At 41.6% G+C, this 27,256-nt stretch overlaps 1 protein-coding gene across 2 annotated transcripts; it reads right to left on the reverse strand.

Annotated features, from left to right (window-relative positions):
* Window positions 1-962: 962 nt before the first annotated feature.
* TMEM220 (transmembrane protein 220) lies at window positions 963-27,026 on the reverse strand. 2 transcript variants are annotated; one of them, XM_075561066.1, is made up of 6 exons: window positions 26,913-27,026; window positions 26,083-26,112; window positions 21,652-21,712; window positions 20,427-20,550; window positions 18,066-18,125; window positions 963-8,517 (listed from the first exon to the last, which is right to left on the reverse strand). In XM_075561066.1, exons 1-6 carry the CDS (start codon window positions 27,003-27,005, stop codon window positions 8,382-8,384), a joined length of 504 nt encoding a protein of 167 aa, XP_075417181.1. In that variant the 5' UTR covers window positions 27,006-27,026; the 3' UTR covers window positions 963-8,381. The 2 variants fall into 2 exon arrangements, with proteins under 2 accessions (XP_075417181.1, XP_075417182.1); XM_075561067.1 differs by lacking the exon at window positions 26,083-26,112 and having other exon boundaries at window positions 26,913-27,016.
* Window positions 27,027-27,256: the final 230 nt, after the last annotated feature.

Raw genomic sequence — 27,256 nt, forward strand, 5'->3', positions numbered from 1 at the left:
CAGAAGCCCTGGTGGTGTAGTGGGTTATAAGTTCAGCTATTAGCCACAAGGTTGACAGTTTGAAGCCATCAGCCACTCTATAGGAGGAAGATGAAGCTACCTCTCTTTGAAAAGATTTACGGCCTTGAAAACCAAAGGAAAGGGTTCTATTCTATAGAATCATTATGAGTCAGCATTGACTAGACAGTAGTTGGTTTGGGATAAATTTCTATTCAATGCCTTCATATCAAGTAGGTAGATTTTTTTCCCCTGCCTTTTCTCTCATCCAAATTTTGATAGAGATCTTGACTTACAAGGCCACTTCACATCTCCTGTAGCGAGTCTAAGAAGTCATGGAGGCACTATGGGTTACACTGAACTGCTAACCACGAGGTTTCAATTCAAACCCACCAGTTGCACAGGAGAAATTAAGGCTGTCTCAACACATAAAGCTCCACAGCCTCAGAATCCAGAAGGAACACTTCATTATACTTGGTCCTATCAGGCTGATATGAGTGGAAAGTGACTCCTGGCAGAGGGTTTCTCCCTCTGTCCCGCAAACATGAGGGGCTTTAAAAAAGTCGTAAGGAAGTGGAATGAAAAGATAAAGGATTTTTCCACAAACTTTTGAAGACTCCTCATATTTACGGAACATTCACTACTGAAAGTTATAAAAATAAATAACCAAACTCATTTTTACTTTATTGATAAGTAAAAGCTACGAATTCTTTTTTTTCCCTAATGAAGTATTATCTAAATCTCATGAAACCGCATCTGGGCTATGAAATTTATCCTTCGGATAAATAAAAGACTCTAAAAGAACCTTATAACCACTGACTTTTATACGTTTTAGTTGATACATTCTTAAAAGGAATAGAAGAGATCAAATTAAATTTTATAATTCATTTTATTTAATCTATCAAGAACAATTTCAATATGTAATGAATATAAATATTTTACATAACTTTGTTTGTTTTGTGTGTATTACATCCTCAAAACTCAGCTTATTTTTATTTGGACGTGACATTTTTCTTTAGCAATACTTGATCCGTGTCTTGATTTCTCAATTTTACAGTCCAAAACAGAGTCACATAGACACATTGTTCTCAACCCACTTGAAAGTTTCCTAATAACTGAATTGTATTCCAAACATCAAGTTACAATTAAAGTGAAAGAATGAAAATTTTACTTCCTCAGTCACTCTCAGCACACTTCAACAGCTCAGGAGCCTCATGTGGCTGCTGTACTTGACCTTGTAGCTCTAAAACGTTCTTCCTCTCAGGGTTACTTGTGACATTCATTTAAAAACAAAAACAGAAAATGTGTATAGATTTGAGTCAGATTTCCCATTTAGAATACAATTAATGTTTCTTCTTTCCTTTCCGATTTCTTTATTCTATCCAGCTCCCCCTTTCTCCCTCCCTGCTAGACATGTCTGCTTGTGAGGTTCATCAGGGCTCCTCATTTAGTTGTCAGTAGTTAGCAGTTCAGAGCAGTAAGAACACAGGAGCATCACCTTCTCTTGATCCTTTTATTTCTAATATCTTGCCCACATGCGGCCTTTCTCCATTTCAATGACATGCACCACTGTATAATTTCATAAGCATGTTATGTTTTTCCATGCTATCAAGTTTTAAACTAGCAACTCTGTGAAGTTAAGAAGATCTGGTATTAATCCTATTTTCTAGACAGGAACTATCCCTTAGGAGCTTTATATATTTTCCAACATCACAGAACCAGCCATGAAGCTTAACTAGCACTCACACGTCTCAATTTGTGTTTTAGTGCTTTTCCCACTATGTTATGGTATTCTTGGTGGCATAGTGGGTTACATTTTGGGCTGCAGCACTTAAAGACAATATGCTGCTCCGAGGGAGAAAGATGAGGCTTGCCACTCCCATAAAGATTTACAGTCTTAGAAACTCATTTAGCAGTTCTACTTTGTCTTGTAGAGTCAGAACCCAATCATTGGCAGTGAGTTTGTACATTACCAATCAGAAAAGCCTTCCAGAGCATGTCAGATAGGGCCTCTCTCTTGCTAGTCCATTCAATCTTGCATAATATCATAGGCACATAACAGTTAAACTATGCAACTTTGAGGAAAAGGAGAAAATCATGAGAGCAGCTAGGGTAAAACAAGCAATCACACAGAAAGGTTCTCACATAAGAATATACTCAGATCTATCAGCGGATACTATGTAGAAGAGGAGAGAGTGGAATAATATATTCCCAAAACTGAAGGAAAATAATGGAAACCCAAGAATACTCTATCGAGCCAAATTATCTGTCAAGATAGATGGAGAAGAAAGAGTATTCCCAGAGAAAGAAAAACTCAAAGACTACGTTAAAAGAAACCCAGTCCTACAAAAGATCCTTGCAGACCCAGTGTGGGAAGAACAGCACTCACTGAGCACAAATAAAGAGAACACTACATAGAAAAACCCCACCCAGAGGACAACAAAGAGAAAACAGCCCCCAAGATAGCGTTGACTTAAGGGTGGAAAGATGTCAAGAATGAAACACACCTCCAATCAAGCACTCCCTCAATGCAAGAATACTTAGTTCTATTAAACTGGCATTCCTTGATGCTCACCTTCATGACACAATCACTGTAGACAAAGCGGGTGCATAAGCAAATGTAGTGAAGAAAGCTGATTGTGCCCAGCTATCAAAAGATATAGCATCTGGGGTCTTAAAGACTTGAAGGTAAACAAGCGACCATCTAGATCACAAACAACAAAGCCCACATGGAAGAAGCACAGCAGCTTGTGCAATCACGAGGTGTCAAAGGGATCAGGTATCAGGTATCATAAGAACAAAAAAATCATCATTGTGAATGGGGGGTGGGCAATGCAGAGTGGAGACCCAAAGTCCATCTGTAGGCAATTGGACATCCCCTTACAGAAGGGTGGTGGGGAGGAGATGAGTCAGTCGGGGTTCAGTGTAGCAACAATGAAATATACAACTTTCCTCTAGTTCCTAAATGCTTCCTTACCCCCTCCCCCACTATCATGATCCCAATTCTACCTTGCAAATCTGGCTAGACCAGAGGATGTACCCTTGTACAGATAGGAACTAGAAACACAGGGACTCCAGGGCAGATGATTCCTTCAGGACCAGTTGTGGAGGATGGGGTGGAAAGGGCGATTACAAGGATCTACATATAACCTCCTCCCTGGGGGACGGACAACAGCAAAATGGGTGAAGGGAGACACTGGACAGTTGAAGATATGACAAAATAATAATTTATAAATTATCAAGGGTTCATGAGGGAGGAGAGGGACGGGTAAAAATGAGGAACTAATTCCAGGGGCTTAAGTGGTTTGAGAATGATGAGGACAATGAATGTACAAATGTTCTTTACACAATTGATGTATGAATGATTGTGATAAGAGTTGTGAGCCTCTAATTGTGGGAAACAGAAAGATTTCTCCCAAGTTGTCTCTCGCAAATATGTTAGACTTAGGACACTGCTTGCAGCTAATGATGATTGTCAAGCTACCTCCCTGAAGGCAGCCAGTTGCTTGACCAGGGTAGGCCTGCTCCTTGCTGTTAAGAACAATGGGATACTTCTCCCTAAAGGCTTGCAACCATTAGCTTGGTTCCTGTAGGGGGGCTTTGATAATGGTTTCTATGGAGATCCAGAGAACCGGTCAAACCTGCTCAGTGACATCCAATGTTAGGCTGCCATCCTGAATCTAGTATCTTCCCATCTTGTCATATGTATACCCACAATCCCTTCCTCTTCCTATTGTGTGAATACTTCTAGATCACCTGCCTCCCATTACTGTATTACCTATAGCACAACCCTTTCCTGTGAAGTATGTCTTTACCTGTAATTGGTGGGCTTGTACTCTCCCCAAAAATATATAGGCCTGGGTTATCAATAAACATCTCTCTTGGCTCCTCCCTTGGACTCTAGTGGGCTCCCTCTCCTCCTCTGTTCCATTTCCCCTTGGCCTCCTTCCCCACCCCCTTTCTCCATGTGGGTGACCAAGCCGGGTTGAGGTGAGCATGCTACCTTGAAATCTGTCTGCCTCCATTATTTCAATCTCACTTCTATCTCTCATGCTCTTTATGACTTTACTATAATCTTTACATATTATCTCTGTACAATTGCACCTATTGGACCTGTGATGATGTGTTAGGGGCTGGATTACTCTGACATATGGTGCCCATTACGTGTGGCCTTGTAGGAAAAGAACTCTTTTTTTACAATTTTACTTATTTATTTGGTGATAGAGTGAGTTGAAAAGAACTCTTTTGAGTTATATCCTGTGTAACAATCGTATGGCTGCATCGGTCAGTGAGGCTGAATTGGGAAAAAAATTCTTTTGAGTTTATTTTTTTTAGTTCAAGTGAGATATGGGTCAGGCAAAGAGCAAGGATAAAGAGTATGATATCACTTTTTGCCACCTCTTGAAGAAACAAAATGTAGTGGCAATGAATAAGAGGATGAAAGAGTTTCTTCAAGTGGTAAAGAAATTCAATCCTTCTTTTCCAGAGTCAGGAACCTTTGATATGGAGATATGGGATAAGGTAGCCATTAATTTAAGAAAAGCTCACAGGGAAGGACAGAGCATACCCATGGAGACCTGGGAACTGTGGGTGCAGATTAAAACAGTGTTGGAGCCTCTTCAGGGAGAGAGAGAGAGCGAAGGAACAAGACCAGCAGAACAGTGAGATGCCTCTAAGGTCCACAGACTTAAATCAGGTGAGAAACAGGCAGAATGAGTATCAGGCAGATGAGACTATTTTAGGCATAGCTGAGAAAATAAAGTCTGAATCCGAAAGAGATCGCAGAGTAGAAGCATCTGCCCCACCAGAGTATAGCATAGGGAATCACAATACTATCAAACAAGTCAGTGCCTGAGGGAGAGATGAGATTAGATCCAAAGAAATGCAAACGGGGAGATTTAACATAGAAGGTGAGGCTCAGAAAGTGAGAGGCAAAGAGTCAGGGAATAAGAAGACACTTTTGCTCTCGTGGGTGGAGAAGAGTATAGCTCAAGAAGCAGATGTAGAGTTCAGAATGGTTTATCCTGTTAGAATTATAGACAGGGGGCCTGACGAGCATTCCGGAAGAGAATCAAGAATGGCGATATACTGCCTTTCCCTTTAAGCTACTTGAAGATCTCAAACAAGCAGAGTCTGGTTATGGTTCACATTCACCACTTGTACTTGGTATGGTCAAATCTCTGGCAGAAATGGAATATTGGATCCCGGCAGACTGGAAGGCTCTGATGAAAGTATTTTTTCACCTTCAGAATCTTTGCAATATCAAATGCTGTGGAACGAAGCAGCTCTTGCACAAGCATGCAAAAATGCAGAAGAGGGCATAGATATAGAGGTTCATCAACTGCTAGGAGATAAGAACTACATCACAACTGAGGCACAATTAAAATTGGATGAGCAGACTTTCACACAGGTATGCGAAGTCTGTCTAAAGGCCTGGGAGAAATGAATACCATCAGAAAGTAGACGGCCAAGTTACATGACAGTAAAGCAAAGGAATGATGTGTCTTATATAGATTTTATATCCAGGTTGCAGGATGCTGTCCACAAGAATGTAACAGATAAAGGGGCAGGGGATAATCTTGTTCTTACATTAGCATTTGAGAACTCAAATATATCATGTCAAGCTGCCATATGCCCTTTCAAGGAACAGAGCACACTGTTAGGTTATATCAGGATATGCAAGGTCAGGATGTAGGGTCAGATGAGCACAGGGCCAACCTCATGGCTGCTGCTTTGGCAAGTTACACCAGACCTAAATGGAGGTGCTATACATGTGGAACAGTAGGACATTAGCAGAGAGACTGCAGGCAGATATTACAAAAGGACAAGACAATTCACAGTGGAAAAGACCCAGGAAAAGAGTGCAAGGAAACGGGACTTTGCCCCTGCTGCGATAGAGGCAGTCACTGAGCAGGGCATTGTCATTCAAAGTTTAGCAATAGAGAACAAATTGAGCTACCTACCATACAAAGTGGTAGCATGGGAAGAACTGGAGGAAATTATGCTAAGTGAAGTAAGCAAAGCACAAAAGGAGAAGTAAACATGAGTCCACTGAGGTAAGTTTTAAAAATGCAAAAGGGGCATAGGGAAAAAGCTACTATATACAAACATTTCTGGGGTGAGGTCCAGATAGTATGGCAGGGACCAGACCAAATCCAGGGATACATATGGTAACCAATTAAAAAGGAGGTGGGAGGGGAGAAAAAAATAAGACAAGGGCAGTGGGGGAACAGGGCACTAACCCACTCAAGGGGAGGGTATTGTTTATATCTCCAACACAGGGAATCCAGGATGGATACTCCCTCCAGGACCAGTGGTGAGAGTGCAGATACCAGGAAGGTGGGGTGGAAAAGGGGAACTGATTAGAAGAATCTACATATAACCTCCTTCCTGGGGGACAGACAGCAGAAAAGTAGGTGAAGGGAGACGTTGGACAGTGTAAGATATGACAAAATAATAATAATTTATAAATTATGAAGGGTCCGTGAGGGAGGGGGGAAGTGGGAAGGGAGGGGCAAAAATGAGGAGCTGATGCCAGGGCCTTAAGTGGAGAGCAACTGTTCTAAGAATGATAAGGCCAATGAATGGACAAATGTGCTTTACACAACTGATGTATGGATTGTGTTAAGATTTGTATGAGCCCCTAATACAATGATTGAAAAAAAACAAACAGACTTTGGAGTCAGGGTGTGGCACCCAATGAGACTCAACTGGAAAATACCCCTAAAGGTCACCAAACAGACCTTGAACTACTTATGGGCTTTTCTTTCTTTCTTTCTTTTTTTGTGGTTGGTTTTTGTTGTTGTTTTCTTTTCTTTTGTTGCTTAGTTTTGCTGTTTTGTTTCTGGTACATAGTATTATCTCTGCAGGTCTATCTACCTAAAATAGGCGGGATAAACAATCAGGAGGAGAAAACAATGGGACCAATGGTTTCAGGGGGACATGTGAGGGGGGGCAGGGGAAACGAAGGCAGTGTTAACAAACCCAGGGACAAGAGAACAACAAGTGATCTAAAATCGATGGTAATGAGAGTGTAGGAGGCCTGGTAAGGCTTGATCAAAGGCAATGTAACCAAGAGGAATTACTGAAACCCAACTCAAGGCTGCACATGATAGTGGTACAAGAGAAAAGTAAAAGGAAATAGAGGAAAGAACTAAGAAGCAAAGGGCACTTATAGAGGACTAAATACAGGCATGTACTTATGTAAATATATTTATATGTGATGATGAGGAACAAGATCTACGTGTATATATTTGTAGGTTTTAGTATTAAGATAGCAGATGGACATTGGGCCTCAACTTAAGCATTCCCTCAACACAAGAACACTTTTTTGTATTAACCTGGCATTCTATGATGCTCACCTTCCCGACACAATCACTGAAGACAAAGTAGGTGCATAAGCAAATGTGGTGAAGACAGCTGATGGTGCCAGGCTATCAAAAGATATAGCATCTGGGGTCTTAGAGGCTTGAAGATAAACAAGCGGCCATCTAGCTGAGAAGCAACAAAACCCACATGGAAGAAGCACACCATCCTGTGTGATCACGAGGTGTTGATGGGATCAGGTATCAGGCATCAGGCACCAGAGAACCCAAATTTATATAATTGTGAATGAGGGGTAGTACAGAGTGGAGACCCAAATCCCATCAGTAGGCAACTTGACATCGCTTTACAGAAGGGTTGCAGGGAGGAGATGAGCCAGTCAGGGTGCAGTATACATACAACTTTCCTCTAGTTCTTTTGTACTTCCTTCCCACCCCACCCCCAATTATCATGATCCCAATTCTACCTACAAACCCGGCTAGACCAGTAGATGTACACTGATACAGATAAGAGCTAGAAACACAGGGAATCCCGGACAGATAACCCTCTCAGGACCAATAATGAGAGTAGTGATACCAGGAGGGAAAGGGAAAGGTGGGGGGAGAAAAGGGGAACTGATCACAATGATTTACATATAACTCCCTCTCTGGAGGACAGACAACAGAAAAGTTAGTGGAGGGAGACGTTGGACAGTGTAAGACATGAAAAAAAAATCTATAAATTATCAAGAGTTCATGAGAGAGGGGCAAAAATGAGGAACTGATACCAAGGGCTCAAGTTGAAAGAAAATGTTTTGAGAATGATGTGGCAACAAATGTAAAAATGTGCTTGACATAAGGGATTGATGTACGGATTGTGATCAGAGTTGTCCGAGACGGACAATATAATGATTTAAAAAAATTTATTTTTAATTGTTAGAATTTAAATTATTTTTAACAAATCATTTCAAGTATTAGCTTAAGATACATGAAATAAACTTCTAGCTTACAGTCCAGTATTTATTTTTTAAATGTATATGTATATTTGGGAAATATACATCTTAAGAACAAGATTGAGTTAATTTAAATTACTGTCTTGCAGTGAGTTGGCCAGGAGGACCGCATATCTTCATTAATATATATGTAGCCCCATATGATGAGTGGGAAAAGAGAGATGGTAATAGCAATAGTCAATTGAATTCTTCCACCAAATGGATTCCTATAAAGACACAAAAAAATTGTAAATAAGAACTACCAATAGAAATCATGATTGCTTATTGGAAATAAGTATAAAGATTAAATTGGTAAATCACATTATAGTGTCATCTTTTCCATTAATATTTAAATTCAAGTATAACATACAAAACTAATAAAACAAACATATAACTCCAACGACTTTAATGACAAAGTAAACGCTCAGGTAATCACCAGAAACAGAACCTTGTCAGCATTCCACGGGTCCTTATAATACGTCTGCCCAATCTGAATCCATTCTCTCCTCCCCAAAGAGAACCTTGACTCTGATATCTAACATGATGGGTTAGGTAGTCTGCTTTTGAATTCTATATAAATGAAATCTTGTCTATTCTTTTGCTTCTGTTTAGTTGATTAAGTCTAAAATCATGTCATGAGATTCATCGTTGTTGTTATAACGAGGTGTAATTTGTTTATTTTCATGGCTATACAGTATACCATTGTATAACAATATTCTATTGTATGCATTATATTGATGCCCATTTGGGTTATTTCCATAGTCTTCTTGTACATATATGTGCACATTTTGCCAACCTTTTAGTGTTTATTGGGTAGAGATTTATAGAGCAAATCAGTTTTCCATTCAATAATGCATACATATTTTGTTTCATGTCTTTAATTGCAACCCACATAAGGTAACATAATATCTGACTTACTCTCTGTTTCCTATTTCTATTTTGCCTCTTTTCCTAACTCTCATGGACTTTGTCCTTCAGCAAATACTGCATATATACATATCTATAGTTCCACAATTCAATCATGTCAAGCAGAAATGCACAACTGCTACCACAATCAGTTTCCAAGCATTCTCATTCTTCCTGGACTCCTTGACATTATCTCCCGCTTACCTCACCATCCCCACTGGACCCTCCCACCCCACTCCCTCCTTTCACTTCAAATTATACAATTTACAATCTTTCGATGACTGATGATGGTGTGGACTTCTTCCATGTGGACTTAGTTGACATCACTGTTTGTTTGGAGATGTTGTTTTATCTGGTACTATTTAATTTCTTCACCACATTTGGCTACAGCACCGGTAACTTCTTTGTTCCCTTCCTGAGGGTGAGTATTGAGTTGGGCCATGATGTAAGAACCAATTGTTCTTAAGTTGGAGCTAGGATTTAGTGTGAGCCCCAAACCTATTCCTGGATCCATTTTTTAAATTTTCTTTATTATTACTTCAATAACTTCTTATATGTAGAGATTTTGCGTGGAGACTTATTTCTAAGTAGTTGGTATTTCTTGATGCTAAATGATACGAGCCCTGGTGGGGCAGTGGCTACCCGCTGGGCTTCTAACTGCAAGGTCAGCAGTTCAAAACAGCAGCCACTCTACAGTAGAAATATGAGAATTTCTACTCCCATAACAAGTGACAGTCTCAGAAACCCTCTGAAGCAATTTTACTCTGTCCTATGAGTTGGAATCAACCCGATGGAATTAGTTTGGTTTGGTTTATTAGAAATGGTATAAAATGTTATCATGTTGTACTTACTCACAGAAATGCAATTGATTTTTGCATATTGACCTAGTATCCAGCAATCATATCAAGTTCAATGATTGAATCTAACAATTTATTTGTAGATTTTCTATGTAGGAAATCATATGTATACATTTTATAATTTTCTTTTAAATTTTTGTGACTTTTATTTCTCCTCGTGTTACTTTAGTTCCTAGGGCAATAGTTGAGGATCCCTAGTGCTACAGTGGTTAAAGCACTGCTCCAATAGTCAACATCACAATAAACGTAGAAAAGGATGAAGTTGGCAAGGATTCCATTTTACTCTGGGTAAAGGGAGACAATGGACAATGTAATACAGGAAATAACAACAATAAGATAATTGATCAAAGATTCATGAAGGTGGGAGGGTGGGGAAAGGAGGGGAAGAAAGAGTTGCTGATACCAAGGGCTCAAGTAGAAAGAAAATGTTTAGGAAATGTTGATGGTATGCTTAATATGGTTGAATGATGGATTGTTATAAGATTTGTAAGAACCCCCTAATAAAATGATTAATAATAATAACAAAAGGATTTCAGTTTACTTAGATCCATAATCAACACCCTTGGAAAGCAGCGGCCAAGAAGTCATTGCATTGGGTAAAAATGCTCTACAAGACCTCTTAAAGTATTAAAGAACACAGATGTTGCTTTGAGGATTAAGGTGCACCTCACCAAGCCAGGGTGTCTTCAATGATCTCATATGCATCATTTATTGAAAAGACCGCCTTTCTTTGCTACCCTTAAGGGTCACTTTTGTCATAGGTCAAGATCTATATAGAGATCTGAATATTTCTATCCTCTTCTCGGTTCTATTAATTATCATTTTCTAGTAGCAAAGGTTTATACCAAGAGCCCTGGTGACGTCGTTAATTCTTATTTTTAGGCTGATTTTTTCATTGTGTTCATTTCTTTATTTTTTCCACTCTTGTTTCTTGGTCTTAATATGTTGTCGTTTGTGCCTAGCTTTTTGAAATGGAAGCTGGGCTCATTGATTTCCGGTCTTCCTTGTGTTTTATTTCAGATATATGTATTTAAAGTTATACATTTCCTTCTTGGCAAGGGTTTTAGTTGCCCCGCACACATCTGGATGTGTTATGACCTTACCATTCAGTTCAACAGAATTTCTCATTTCCATTGTATTTGGTTTTTTTGACCTAAGTGTTATTTCGAAGTGATTTTCAAACATACAGTGACTTTCTAATCATCTTTTTGTTAACAATTTCTAACTTAATTGCACTGTGGCCAGAGAACATACTATAGAGGGTCTGAATCCTATGAAATCGGTTGCATTTTATTTTCAGGCCCAACATCTATTCTTTTTATAACTATCCAATAACATTACTGCTCGCTACCTTTGAGTTGATACCAACTCACAGCAACCCTACCCAACAGGGTAGAACTGCTCCTGTGAGTTTTTGAGACTGTCACTGTTCAAGGGAGTGGAAAGCCTTCTATTTCTCCCGTGGAGTGGCTGGTGGCTTTGGACTGCTAACCTTGCATACTTGAAAAGAAGCTAAGAAAAAACAGCAACATAAGTTTCTGCCCTTCTTATGCCCTATACATATGTAATAGATCAAATTTCTTATTGTTCTTAATTCAAAACATCTATATCTCTATTGATTCGGCCTGGGGAAAGGGGGCGGGTTCTGTCTATTCTATTAGTGGCTGAAAGAAGTGTGTTAATGTCTTGTAAGCCAGTCAGGGATTTTTCAAGGTTTCTTTTTAGTTCTGTACATTTCTGTTTTATCTATTTTGAGGCTATGTTATGAGGTACAGGACAAGTTAGAATTGCTATATTTCCTGAGGAATGGAACCTTTTGTCCTTGTCAAGTGTTTTTCTTGGGCTTCTTAGGGCCATTGATTAGTAAGTGGTATTAAGAAAACCCTATAGCTGTGTGGAAAACAGATGACCTGGGGTTTAGTCTTCATTTGTCCGGGATAAATTCTGAGGTAAGCAAAGAGTTCATTGTAAAGACAGAAGTCATATATGTATTGGAAGGAAGTGTGAGAGCGTTGCTGTGCATCTTGAGAGGAAGGGAAACTTCTGTGACTGCAAAGCTAGAAGCAACAAGGCAAAGGATTTATACATTTGATTTCATTAAACAAGGGAAACAAAAGCTTTATTTTTATAAAAGAACATAGAAAAATTAAAGGATAAAGACAAATTGCAAAGATTATTTTCAGCTTGTATCACAAAACTTAATGTTACTATATAAAAAGCTTTAAAAATGAAAATGACTCTTAAGACATGTGAAGAGGTATTCATTTTTTGCTCTTAAGAGAAATGTGAGCTACCTATTTATCAACTCTAGATTAGTAAAAATTTAATTGTTGGCAGTGGACTCTGTGGCTAAGACTTTGGGGGACTTCCAGCCACCACTGGTACCCCTTATCCACCACAGATGCCCTAACTATTGTTGGTAGGGTTATAACATGTATCAGCTATAAGGAAGGGAATTTGAGAATATGTGGTAAAATAAGCGATGCAATTTCATTTTGACCTAGTAATCTCAACTCTATGAAGCTATCCCAAAGACACACGAGACAAAAATATGTTAGTTATGATTTTTAAATAACAAAAGACTGGATACAATATAAAAGTAAAAAACTGGTGTAATAAAGTATGGAGCGATCAGAGCAATAAGGGTTGTCTTTCAATACTGAAAGGAGCCCTTGTGAGGCAGGGGTAAAAGCACTGGGCTATGAAGTGGAAGGCCAGCTCTTCAGGTTGGCTGTTACACCCTACAAATACTCTGCAGTAGAGAGCCCTGGTGGTGTCATAGTCATGCATTGGCTTGTGAGCCTTATAGTCGGCAGTTGTTACCACCATCAGGAGAAGCCTCCAGCCCGATGCAGAGATTTGAGAATCGCTAGCCTTCACAATCTGGTGAGTCATTTCCTTGCAGTAAATTTCTCAATTTATACTTCACAGGTTTTCTTTCTCTAGAGAATCCGGTCTAAGATAATTTTTATAGAATCTTAAACTTAGCATTAAAACTACGGTGATCCCTAGAAATGGAATATAAAGTGAAATACATGAACTTAACCATGTCCTCCCAAGTCCTCTGACAAAGACAGTAAGAACACGAACAAACCACAACCCTGTTTTTGGTAATTGATCTGGTGACGCAGTGGCTTACACGTTGGGCTCTTAATCGCAAGAAGTTTGAACCCACCAACTTCTCCACAAGAGAAAGATGAGGGATTCTACTCCAGAAACCCACAGAGGCAGTTCTAAACTTTCCTACAGGGTCGCTAGGAGTTGCAATTGACTGGATGGCGGTAAATTCTTTTTTATGACTGTCCTGCGATTGTGAGGTCCTGCGTTAGTGTGTTGAAGTCACTGACACTTGATATGTTTGGCATGATTGAACAGTTCGGATAGAGTTTTACAAAAACCTACATTCCTGAATTTGAATTATTAGGGTCACTATGAACTAATGAAATATTTTACCTTTACACATACACGTATTTGTGTATATGTATGTATGTATGTACACACACACACACCAAAAACTCAGTTTCATCAAGTCAATTCTGACCCAATAGTACAGAATAGAACTAATTGCTTCTGTGGGTTTCTGAGACAGTAAATCTTTACAGGATGAGGGTAACGAATGTATAAATGTGCTTGACACAATGGATGTATGTATGGATTATGATAAGAGTTTTATGAGCCCCCAATAAAATGATTTTTTAAAATCTTTACAGGATTAGAAAGTCTCTTCTTTTTCCCTGAGAGTGGCTGGTGGTTTCTAACCACTGATATTCCGGTTAGCAGCCCAACACGTAACCCACTACACCACCAGAGCATTCCTCTTCTGCTCTATCTTTACCTTTATATCTATCTCTAGGAGCTCTCATGATGTAGTTCTTACATGTTGGGCTACTAACCATAAGGTCAACAGTTCAAAACCACCCACTGCTTGGCAGGAGAAAGACATCTTGAAAACTCACAGGGGCAATTCTATTCTTCCCTATAGGATCTCCAGGAGTCAGAATTGACTCGATGGCAGTGAATTTGGTTTGGAGTAACTAGCTTACATATTCATTGCACACACGCTCCATTGGTTTTTTTTCCCCATTTTTCTGTGAAATTTTTGAAGCCTCCACACCTATTTGTGTGTGTGTGAATTTCCAAGTCCTGCCTACTAAAAAGGTGTAGACCCAACAACCAACTCAGTGACAGTGAGTTCTTCTAGTATAATGATGGCATTGGAATATGACCATGCTGTAACTTAAATGGATGCATAGATTTAATCAATGATCATCAAACACTGCTAACTTTATAGAGAAGTAAACATGTGTTATGTATATTCTGTTGGAAGTATATAACATTATCCATGAAATATTGTTGACTACATAATGACAGTGATAATACCAGAATCTTACTAAGCTTCTAGCTCTAGCCACCAATTTACAGGAAATATGAGGTCAAGTTAAAAAAATTTATTCTAAACACAGCCTGCTTAAACATGTCTTCAATCATTGGATGGCCACAGACTAGCTTTCTCACTAATACTCTTAGCTTCATCTCATAAGGGTGCCTTCCAAAGACAGGTTCAAACAAAAGAGTGACTTACAAGGGGATCTGCTCGGCCAATTAATTCAAGGTAGAAAGGTCAGCTCAGGAGGTTATATTGATGTGTTTGAGGCAGGGATTCCGAATCTTGATAGATTTTTTTCAAGGGACATACAACAAGCATGGGCACCTCTTATGAACAAGTTTTAAGAGAACTGAGAATTGCATTGAGAAGAAGAAAGTTAGAAAATTGTACCTAGAAATTTTCTGCCATCAAGGCAATATGCCTGCTCATTCTTAGAGGTGAGAAAGGACTGTCCTATGAGAATTTGTTTGGAAATCTATCGCATCTACCCTAGACCCCTTGCCTCTTCAGACATTTACTTGTTCCCTAAACTCAAAAGAACATTTAAAACTTTCCTTAAGGATGTCAAAGCAATGATTTTGACATAATGTGAGGTAGTTAGTTTATTATGCCAACCTGGCCAATAAACACATGTGGGGTTAATTGAAGGGCGGGGAGATAAATGGCTTGGTGAACCTCACCTTTCCAGTTCTCTGGTCTCTTGCTTTGTGAGGATCAGACCTGGGTGCAGCTGCCTTAGCCAGTTTTCTGCTTCAGCTAGCAAGGCTCACTTCCTGCAAGACATCCCTAAGGAGAAGCCACATGGATCTACCCCGATGCAGCCCTGGGTGCTGGAGCAGCCATGTGGAGACCCCTGCCAGCACTGAGATGCTTACACGTTCACTGATTCGGCTTTCCTCCTGCAGTTGGTGTCATTGCGTCTGTTTTGTGAGATGGAGGAGGACTTTGTGGATTGGTGTTGGACATATGGGTTAATGTTGGACTTGTGGGCTTGGGCAGCACTGGGTTGGGATGTTTTCTTGATGTGCATTTACCCTTTATAAAAACTCTCTCTTATACATGAGTTTCTGTGCATTTATTTCTCTGAAGTACCCAGACAAAGACATAGTGTAAATCAAGGAGCACAGAATTCTTTGGGGGAAGAGTTAGAAGATGGAATCACTGTCTTCAGACATCCATGGAGGATATGTTAGGAAACAGTAGCTTCACATTTTGATATTTTTGTTGAATAAAGGTTTCAATAATTTTATGGCAATGGCTTGGGCTTACTATAATACATGGCCTTGAGGAAGAACCATTATGAGACAGCTGGGGACGTATGAGCACTAACATGGAAACTGGTGCCATTGAATAATTGTTCTGTGGGTTACGTGTGATGATAGCAGTGTGGTTACTTTTCAAGTGCTGTCTTTCAGAGACAAATAGGTGAAACAATACAATGTTTGGGATTTGTTTCAAAATAATATGTAAACGGGAAGTGGATAGTGGTATAGAAGAAATAAAACTAGACATATATCAATAAATGTTGAAGCTGTGCTGTGGGTATATTTGATTCATTCTACTAATTCCTTTTGCATATGTTTGAAAGTTTTCAAAATATCAATTGAAAAGAAATTAAAAAGAAACACTCAGATATCTTCCTTTTTATCTCTAACTCTTGCCTTAAAGTCTACTTTGTTGTGAAAATCGCTACACTGACTCTTATGTTTCAGAGTTTACACAACACGCAGGATGCTTTTAATACATTTTGGCTTTTAGTTTTCTGTATATGTAAGAGGGGGCTTCAAAAAGGTCATGGGAAAGTGGAATGAGAAGATAATGATAAAGTTCCATGAACTTTTAGAAGCTCTCCCCAGCCCCACCCCCGCTTTGCATATTTAAAGGATATCTTTTGTAAGCAGGGTACAGTTGGATTTTTAATATTTTTACCAACTATAAGATCTTCATCTCTTCATTGGAATACTTGCTCTATTTGCATTTGATGTAATCACCAATTTGTTTTTGTTGTGTGCTGTTGAGATTTCTCCAACCCATAATGACCAGAGTGGAGATCATTTCCAAGGCTGTCAGCCACAGAAGCAGGATGCCGCCTGTTTCTCCCACGGAGCAACTGGTGGTTTCAAACCAACACAGCTCAGCCCTTAACTACAGTGTCACCAGGGCTCCTTAATGACTGGTAATATTTGGGTTTACAGATCTGTTGCAACATTTACTTTATATTTGTTCCATCTGGTTCATGTCTTTTCTCCCCCTCTTTGTTTTCCTGGTGTCTACACCACTCATCTATTATTCCAGGAGTTAGCTTGGGATTACAGAAGGAATCTTTGTTTTACCAAAGCCTGTGCGCTGCCATTACCTTGATGACCATGGGTTTTAATATAAGCCTAATATACTTTCCCAGACAATCCCGGGAACTTGCAGCACTTACAATTACATGCATGCTCTTCTAATGTACATGCTATTGTTGTTGTGTATTTCATTTCCGGCAGTGTCGTGGTTATGCATTGGGCTGCTAACAAGAAGGTCAGCAGTTTGAAACTATCAGCTGCTCCGTGGGACAAAGGACGTTCTACTCCCATAAACAGTTACAGTCTTGGAAACTCACAGTGGGAAGTTCTTACAGGGTCACTATGAGCTGGAGTCAACTTCATGACAGTGAGTTTATACACATTTAAACCTCAAGTTCATCATTATGATCATGCAATAAGTTAATATCTATATACATTTACACACACGTTCCGTCTTTGTTTGTTTGCACTTCATGTTTTTCTAAGTCTGATAAAATTTTGAGAAAATTTTCCTTCTCTCCAAAGAACACTCCATGGGTGGTAGCTATATTATACTAAGCCACGAAAGAGAGTGGGGTCCATATAACAATATGAGTGATCATGAAAACTAGAATCAGCTATTAGTAGCGTTCCATAGAGAGAGAGAAGAGATTGATTTTCTTTTCTGTTTAAAATCATTTTATTAGAGGCTCATACAACTCTTTTTTTGGTTTTATTTTTATTTATTTATTTTTAAAATTTATTTATTTATTTATTTTAACAATTTATTGGGGCTGATACAACTCTTATCACCATCCATACATATACATACATCAATTGTATAAAGCACATCCATACATTCCCTGCCCCAATCATTCTCAAGGCATTTGCTCTCCACTTAAGCCCCTTGCATCAGGTCCTCTTTGGGCTCATACAACTCTTATCACAATCCATACACACATCAATTATGTAAAGCACATTTGTACATTCATTGCCCTCATCATTCTTAAAACATTTGTTCTCCACTTGAGCCCCTGGCATCAACTCATTTTTCCCCTCCCTCCCCTCATGAACTCTAGATAATTTATAAATTATTATTTTGTCACGTGTTGCACTGTCCGACATCTCCCTTCACCCACTTTTCTGTTGTCCGTCCCCCAGGGAGGACGTTATTATATAGATCCTTGTAATCGGTTCCCTCTTTCCACCCCACCCTCCCTCTACCCTCCTGCCATCACCACTAGGAGACTGATTTTCGAAGAGTCTTATTTTCACTTGTATCTCAATATTTTTACTTCCTTACTTGATTGTACCAAGCTTGAAGACATTTGCTTTTAGTTAAAGAGTTGAAAACTTACTTTGATGAACTCTGGCATAGGCTTATCCAGGCCGCTATGATCACCAGACCGGAGAGCTCCCTGTAAAACAGCGCACATTTCACATTCTCAATGGCCGCACGCGAGACACCTGTCTCCCTTCCTTCTGCGGGTCCACTGACTTCTATGGCATGTTTGCAAGATTTTCCTCAATATCTAAAGTATCTGCCATTATTTATAAATTACTTTATTCAGACTCTTTCAAGCCTTATATGAAAATATAAGTTTCATCCTGTGAGACAGGTATGAAATACATGACCATTCCCTAGCTGAGCAATGATGGGCAGTAGGGTGGGGTGGGGAGTGGAGAGAAAACCACAGATAAATCACTTCAGTTTACTGGGAGAAGTAGTGCGACCCAGAAAAAAATTTGCTTATATTAGGGTGTATCTCAGCTGTGTTATGTCATTGAGAGCCACTCTCTTGAAGTTGTGTTATATGTTTTGTTGTCTTTTGATATATATTTGGAAACAGATTGTGGTAGCAATTGTACAATACTGCTTGATGTGATTGAACTATGGAATGATAAGATATATTAATTAACTCCCCATTAATAATAAAGTAAAATAACTATAAAAATCATTAGTAATATTTTGGGGGCTTATATATCTCTTAAAAATCACTAGTGATTTTGGGTGAGTAGCTGCTTCTATAGGAGACCTGGTGGCATAGTAGGACTATGCATTGAGCTGCAACCACAAGGTTAGTGGTTCAAACCCAACAGTTACTCTGTGTGAGAAGATGAGGCTTAAAAAAAAAGGGAGGGTGGGGAGCAGGGAGGGAGGGGAAAAATGAGGAGCTGATGCCAGGGGCTTAAGTGGAGAGCAAATGTTTTGAGAATGATGAGGGTAATGAATGTACAAATGTGCTTTACACAATGGATGTATGTCTAGATTGTGATGAGTTGTATGAGCCCCCAATAAAATGATTTTAAAATATAAAGAAGAGGAGGCTGTCTGTTCACATAAAGAGTTACAGTCTCAGAAACCAACAGGGGCTGTTTGGTCCTATTGTATAGAGTCACTGCGAGCTGGACTTGCCTCAGTAGTAGTGAGTTTGATTTTGACTTTGTAGTCTTGGTGGCATACAGGGTATATGTTGGGCTGCTAACCACAAGATCAGCTGTTTGAAGCCACTGGCTGCTCTGAAGGGGAAAGATGAGGCTTTCTACTCCTATAAAGAGTTGCAGTTTTAGGGACCCACATGGGTAGTGTGGGGTAAGTAGGAGCTGGAATCAACTTGATGGCTATGAGTTTGGTTATGGAGTTTTGTTGGGAGCCCTAATGGTGCTTTTGAGTAAGTGTTGGATTTCCCACCACAAGACTGGCTGTTCAAAATCACCAGCTGCGCTCAGGGAGACGGGTGAGGCAATCTACTCCTGTAAAGATTTATAACCTCATAAACCCTGTATAGGGTCCCTGCGAGTGGTTGATCGACCTCTCCCAGGGAACTGAGTTCATTTGATGCGAGTGGACTTGTTTTTTTTTTTGTTTTTTATCCCCCCTCTATATGGTTGTCATAAGCATGTATCTTTTACATAGCATTAGAAACAGTTATATGCAGCCAAACCACCACTGTATGCTGCACCTTGAGTGCACCACAACTCGTGAGCTTTAGGCTCAAGGTAATTCAACCTATCTGGTTTACATCCCCACCTTCATCACGAACCTGACTTGCTTCCCACTGTGGTCAATGTGTGGATCTAAATGAAGTGGTACCTCTGGAGGGATGCTTAGCTTTTAGATCTTTGAATGTGGGCTGCAGGCAGGCATTAGCAATGGGATAGGAAGGGCTTCCAGTGATGGCAGGGAGGCTGTAAAGGAAGAGGCAGTAGAAAAATGAGGTGAGAAGACAGGGGGAAAATGGGCAGGGCAAAGGAGGATCTGGCATGAGACATTCCAGGCCAAGGCTCCCAGAGAGACTGAGAATACTGACCTCTGAGGGAGATGATCACATCAGTAGGCGTTTGGCTCAAACCAGGACAGAGTCAGAAGCTGACAGCATCGATCTTATGAGACTGGACTGGGTATACTGTATCATATCCTAACTAGTCATAAGGGAGCCGAAGTCCAACTCATGATGATAATAGAAATGTGATATGTCGTAACTGTGATAAATGACCTGTGATAGTAGTACTGGAGTATGTTGGGCAATTCTGGGTTCAGATCCTGAGTCTATCATGTCCCTAGCTGCTTCCGCTTACAAAGGAGGAATTGCATTGCCCATGCGTCATGGTGCAGTTGTAAAGCTGAGTCACCATCATGCACAGATAAAGCATCCTAAGGGGACAGAAGGTGTCTCGGTCCTACACTCCCCTCCAGAAGAGCAAGAGGCATTGCTTACCTGCCTTCTTCCTCGTGTAAGATGCTCTGTTGGCTGTGAAGCAAGAGGTAGTATCCCAAGCTGAGAGCCCACACAATGCACACTGATAAGTGTACTGCCGAGACGCTCTTCCAGACAAAGTTACCTGGGGAAGGGGGAAAAAGATATCCCAGCCATGTGAATCATGGAATCGCAAGCTGAATAAAAATAATCTTGAGACTCTCTATTGACTTGCTTTGGAATCATCTGCTTCCAGGAAAGATATTCAGATAGGGGGAAAAATGCCCACTCCCACCCGCCAACCCGGGACAACATAATAGGAAGCATGACTTATAAACTTAGGTGGACATTTATTGTTTTGAATGACCAGCATTTCTCCTTCCTTTACATTGACCCTGGTTTTCCTTAGGGATCCACCACCACCCTCCTTCACTCCAGTCCACTGTCCCAGCAATCTAAACCTTAACTAGGCCAATTAGTGTACTTGGACCCCGTTAGGGACAGTGACTTGGCTCGGAATGACCAACCGGGGGCCATCAACTCAATTCTGAGTTTGGTGGAGGTGTCCCGAGCAGAATGAGTTCTCTGTACTCAGGAGTAAAGTCAGTGCAGGACACCGTGGAACTGAGGGGTGCAATGAAGTTTAAGCACTGTGTCCATCAATGCCTGAAGCCAGCAATACCTCAAAACTTTTCAGGTAAGTGTGCCAGAACATTCCCCTTTCAGCTTAAAGTCCAGTTCAATTGAGCTTTCTGTTGCGTGCAACTAAGAGAGTCTGGACAGGGGCACTTTAATAATAGAGCCAGAGTTCTAGGGGCCTAGACAAGGAGCCTACTTGTTAAGAGAAATGTTTCCCCCAAACCAGTCAAACCATTTGTCTTTTTCCCAACATCCTTCAAATATTTCAAGCCCTGTGAATGGAAACTTGTAAAGAAACGTGGAGAACGGGCCACTAGGAATACTAGTCCCCATGAATATGAACTATTCCTAAATGACGTTAAAAAAAACCCCACATTTCTCTTTTTCTGGTAGAAGTTACAGATGCAGAGCATAAGAATGCTAACTTAAAGGGGTGTGGAACAGTCATCATAAGTCAGAACTGACTCAATGCCAACTAACAGTGGACCATGTTAGAGGACACCAAAGGAGAGGCCACTGGAGCACCCCTTTTCATGGGGTCAGCAGACAATGGTGAAGGTAAGGGGATTGCTTTGTTCTATCTCCATTCAGAATGCAAGCTTCATACCTGTCACAAGTGGGTTCAAGGCAACAAGAAGGGTCAGGGCTGCAGGTATTATGTATACCGCCTGTTAACACAGAAAGGGGAAATTAGGTGGGCCTATCGAGACTGTAGGCTGTTCTAGAAAGGGCTCCTTCAACACTGCCTTCAGTATTGATCATAGAGTTAGGGTCTTAAGACATGTTGACCTCCCAGTCTTTCCCAAGCAACTTCCACCCCCAAATTCGCTTTCCTTGGTTATACAAGAAAAAGAATTCTCTTTGAAATGTAGGTTTGGAATAGCCACAATTAGCTATAAAGCCCTATTGGGTCTCACCCAATCAATACTCCCTCTCCGTGAGACCACAGAACGTATAGTAACAATGCATAGAGCATATATACCCAATCAGAAGAGCAGGCACATTCTTTCTTTGGGAATCTGTGGAGCAGCTGGTGAGTTTGGGATTTTTAAAACCGGCTCTAAAAAGGCCCTGTCCCCAGACCTCATGTATGGAAAGCAGAGGGCAAGTGAGGGAGGCTAGTTTTTGAAGCAGTAAGAGGATTGTCCCCAAAAGGCAGCTGCTTCACTACATCGGTTATGCGGCTCCTGCCAGGGCCCTTTCGTTTATCCAAAAGTTGTCAGAACTGGACATTTTAAGTGATTCGTTCCACAGTAAACACGTCCATGTTGACACTGGGGAGGAAGACCATTCGGATTGCAGACCATGTTCACCTTTCCTATCCCATCCCTAGTGATTACTGGAATACTGGCCAACGTGGGCATTTGCAAGTCAGGTGACCTCCCAAAGGTGCATGATCATACCCCTGGAGGTCAGCCATTCCCAGCTTTGTAAGGTGAATATGAATCACTTGGAGAGCTTGTTAAAATTCAGGTGCTGATCCTGGAAGTCGAGGGAAGGGACTAAGGGTCTGCATTTCTAGCAACTAGAACCACGCTTAAAGCAATAAAGGGTTCGTTTTCCCCTGACATTAATCCACTAAAAACTTCATTTTAGAAAATGACAGGCTAAACTTTATTTTATAAAATGAAATTCTCAATGGATTCATCGTACAAGTAAGTGTGTACATATATGTGTTTGTGCGTGTGAGTTTGGTGGTATTGTGAATTAGGCACTGGGCTGCTAGGTTGGTTGTTCTAACTCACCAGTTGCTTCTTGGGAGAAAGATGAAGCTGTCTGCTCCCATACAGTTTACAGTGTCAAAAATCCTATATAGCATCGCTGTGAGTCAGAACGGACTCCATGGCAGTGGGTTGGGTTTTTTGGGCACATATACCTGTGTGTGTGTATGTGACATATACATGCACAGGGGCTTCAAAGAGTTTTTGAAAAATGTAATGAAAAGACAGGCTTTCCCCACACACTTTTGGAAGTCCCCTTGTGTAGTAAAGAGTGATGTCATTCACATCATGCAATATTTAGAAGGGTTCCTTATAAGAAAACATTTTGTTATAAAGGGCATGAACCCTTTAGATATGTCATTAACAGATTACAACCAACCTTGTGCTTAGCAGCCCCTCAATTTCGTTTCAGTGCATTGTAAGCATGAACAAAACAACTTTTAGACTAAGTAATGATTTCTCATGGCAATTATAACATGTTCATCCTTATTTAAATGATTTCTCTATCCTAAAATAAAGTTCTAAAGACTGAGGGCAGAAAGATTGATTTCTAATTAAAAAAAAATGTACTACAATCGAGTCAACTCTGACTCATAGCAATCCTAGAGGGCAGAGTAGAGTTACCCCCCGGGGCTTCCAAAACTTTTAAATCTTTACAGGAGTAGACAACCTGCCTCATCTTTCTCCCTCCGAGTGGCTGGTAGGTTTGAACCAGACCTTGTAGTTAGCAGCTCAATGCATAACCCACTAAGCCACCAGAGTTCCTACTGTTTTCTAATATACAAGTTAAAACAATGCAGAGTGCACACACTCAATGAATTCCATAGAAACTACTTACAATGGTCTTTTATAGTTTTGTTTGTGAATAAAAAAAAAAACACCACCAAGGATATCATACTATTTATTTACTATACTTAGTCTCATTCAGCCACAGTCATTAAGTACCATGGCGGCCATTCCTAGTTCTTGTCTCCTTGTCCATCGGCCACTATAAAACCTGAAAGCACTGATTTGTTGTCCCAGCCTCTCTGGCAGCTACGGGTAGTCATGTTCTAAAGAGCTCCAAGGGGAAGGATACTGAAGATGTTAAGTATCAACCTGTCTTATGTCAACTTACCAACTTGTAGCAGAGGGGTGGGGAAACGTTTTTATATCACAAGCCATGGGGATATTTATAACACCATTTTCAGTTCCTACTGGTTGAACATGTAATAAACTCACCCCTAATGTCATGGCTGGAACTGCTTCTCTTTGGTGATGTTAGCTAGGATTGAGGATTTCTTGGGCCTGATGTTCACCACCCCTTTTTTGAACAAGTCTTTTACAAGCAGTTTGATACTCAAAGTCTCTAACAAGCAATATGTGTGAGAGCTGACCAATCAGAATGGATCCCAGACAACAGGGTTGCTCTGAGTCGGAAGTGACTGATGGCAGTGAGTTTTGGTGTACATAAACTGGAAGCCCTGTCCTCCCTGATCAAAGAAGGAAAATCACAGGATATTTGTTTGCTCTTGTCTTGTTTCTTCCTACTTGAGGCATGCTTTTCTGAGGCGGAGAGGCTTGGAGCTGCACATAAAGCATGAAAAAAGGTGTTCAGTTGAAGCTATCAGAGCGAGCCCTGGTTAAGTGAAATACTCTTTGTACTTTTATTATCTACTGCCCGTCAGGGCTTCCATTACTGGCTGCTATACATCACTGACAGAAGTATGCCCCATGACAAGGTACAGCAGGGAATAGTACCAGTCACCAGGGCCCAGTAGCTTAGTCTTCATGCATGCACGAATCCATTCGTCCTTTCATTCACTGAAAGAACATTATAGGTCTGCCAGACAGAAGGTTCCGTCTTGGGTGGCCCAAAGGATGTGAAGAAGGAAGAGCTTGTCCCTGTCTCATCAGCACTCTTTCTGCTGCAACGTACAGAGCCAATCCTCCTGCGCAAGGAACGTGCTTGTGTGACAAAATGCGTTCAGAACAAGGATAGTCAGCACTCACAGGAAAAAGGCTGGGAGTTTTTTTTGGATAAAATAGCATTTGTGGTAGGCCTTGAAGCTTGGGTAGAAAATGACCTACAGGAATTCTAAGGGAAAGGCACTGTGACTATGATCGGTGGATTGGGCTTTAAAGGCCACATGGGGATGCTTGAGGCCATATTGTGGTAGGGCACTGAGTGCCAAGTTGGGAAATTTCAACTTTAAGGTCTTGAGAAAGGACGTATGTTTTTGAAGCAGGAAGTGATCTGTAAGAAGTATACTAGGAGTGGAAGAGATTGAAAGCAGACATTAGTTAGGGGGTCCAGATAGGAGGTATTAATAATCTGTGACATGAAAATGGCACAGTCTTGCTTGTTGACCTTGAGGAGGTCTTTGTGGCGCTTGCTGATGAAGATCCAGGATTGCAGCCTTCAGTGTGGGTTACTACTCAACTTAAAGAAGACCGACTGGACCAATAGGTAACATCATGACAAATGGGGAAAAACAGTGAAGTGCCAAGGATTTCACCTTGCTTGGATCCACAATCAATGCTCATGGAAGCAACAGTCAAGAGATCAAATGACAGTGCAGTAGGCTAATCTGCTACACAAAGTCCCACTAAAATATTGAAAAGCAAGGATATTACCTTGAGGAATAAGGTGCTCCTGATCTAAGCCATATTTTAAAATATAAGACTCTCGCCACTAATATTACAGTCTTATTAGTGTATTACAGATACCAATACCGTCTGTTTTAAATGGCATTGGTCGAAATCCTGGGAGAAAGATGGGGTTGTCTCCTCCCCTGTAAAAAAGTTAGTCTTGGCAACCCACATGGGCAGTGCTACCCTGTCTATACGGTAGCTATGAGTTGGCATCGACTTGATGGCAGTGAGTTTGGTTTGGTCAAAATCCAGGTATTCCAGAAATAGGTGGAGCTATCTCCCCCTCTAAAAGGCCCAAACCAGATTATTAAACACATTCTAGTATTTAATGGTTTCATGGTCTTCAATTACTTTCTATAAATATAATTCACTTAATTAGCAGAAGCATAGATCTTAAGATCGCCATTTCCTGGTCGAATGCTTCTTGGAGGCTCTGGCTAGAAACTCAAGAGGCATGTTCAACTTATGTCTTGGTCCTCTTAAGAAGTGGCAATAATCACGCAAAGCTTTGGTGTCTCCGGAAAGTCCCAAACTTACACGCGGGCACAGATGCAAGGACGATTGCTCTAAGCATCCCACCCCAACCATCACATTTTAGGGTAGGGTTTGCGTTCTAAGTCTGTCAGCACATAAGGCAGAAAGGAGGGAGAAAATAGGTTCAATTATATGCTCTTTTCGCTCACCATCCACAGCTCCGCATCGGGATCATTTACCTGAAAGTCCAAAACAGCGCGGTATTAGCGAGAGCTGTGTGGCAAGTGCCATTCCTACACCGGGTCTGCCCTATTCTCCAGCCACCATGCGTGGAGCTCCGTGCGTGCCAGACACCGCCAAAGACACGGGAGCAGACCATCTGAACAAAGCCTCCTCTAGCAGACCACCTGGATGAGGGGCTCCTGGCTGCACAGGACAAATGGCTTTAGCTACAGCTTCCCATGTTCCAAAGGCGCTGCTCAGGCTTGGGGAAGCAGATGCGTCAAACTTAGACAAGGTATGGGAGCGGCGTGCGGGGTACTCTAGATTAAGAAAGGAGGCTGTTCTGAAGAGGGTCCTGTAGCAGACCAGAGAGGGTCCATGGACTCTGGAGGGTTCCACTTGCTCCTCCTAGGCACTGAGTTGTTTTCCCTCGCACCACGGGGTGCATATTAACTAGGAAAGGTTAGGGTTCTTTTCAAAGTAACAGGGGCTTGGAGCCAGAGTGGGGCACTTGAGGAAAAGGAGAGGCCGGTCAGGTTTGAGAGAGGGGAGAAGGGAGAGAGGGGGAAGAAGGGAGCGGGACAAGGGAGAGGAGGGGAGAGGAGAGAGGGGATGGGGAAGGGAGAGAATGGAGGAGGAGGAGGAGGGAGAATGAAGGAGCACCCCTAAGGCGGGAAAGCCCATAGGGATCCCAATTCCTGTCCTCGCCTCGGTGGGTGGCCCTGCGGGCTTATTAGGTGATACAATACAGCCGGGTAGGGGCGGCACCCGGAGCTCAGCTTGCTCCCCCAGGTCCCTCTCCCGTCACTCGCCTGACCTGCACGTAGGCCGCCAGCGCGAAGAAGGCGGCCATGAGCAAGTTGCACAACCTCCACAGGGCGGGCGCCCAGAGCCCTGCCGCGGGCGCCATAGTGTCACCGGGCGGCGTGGGCGGGGCGGGGCGGAGCGGGCGGAGGGAGGGGGGCGTGGGCGGGACGGGGCGCGGCTGCGTGGGCGGGGCACGGTTGGGCGGGGAGTGAGCAGGGGAGTGGGCGGGACGGGGCGCGGCGGGGCGGGGAGTGAGCGTGGGGAGGGTGGACGGGGCGGGGCGCGGCGGCGAGGGCGGGGCGCGGCGGGGCGGGGAGTGAGCGTGGACGGGGCGGGGCGCGGCGGCGTGGGCGG

Source organism: Tenrec ecaudatus, chromosome 10, assembly GCF_050624435.1.
Source record: "Tenrec ecaudatus isolate mTenEca1 chromosome 10, mTenEca1.hap1, whole genome shotgun sequence".
In the NCBI taxonomy this organism is placed as follows: Eukaryota; Metazoa; Chordata; class Mammalia; order Afrosoricida; family Tenrecidae; genus Tenrec; species Tenrec ecaudatus.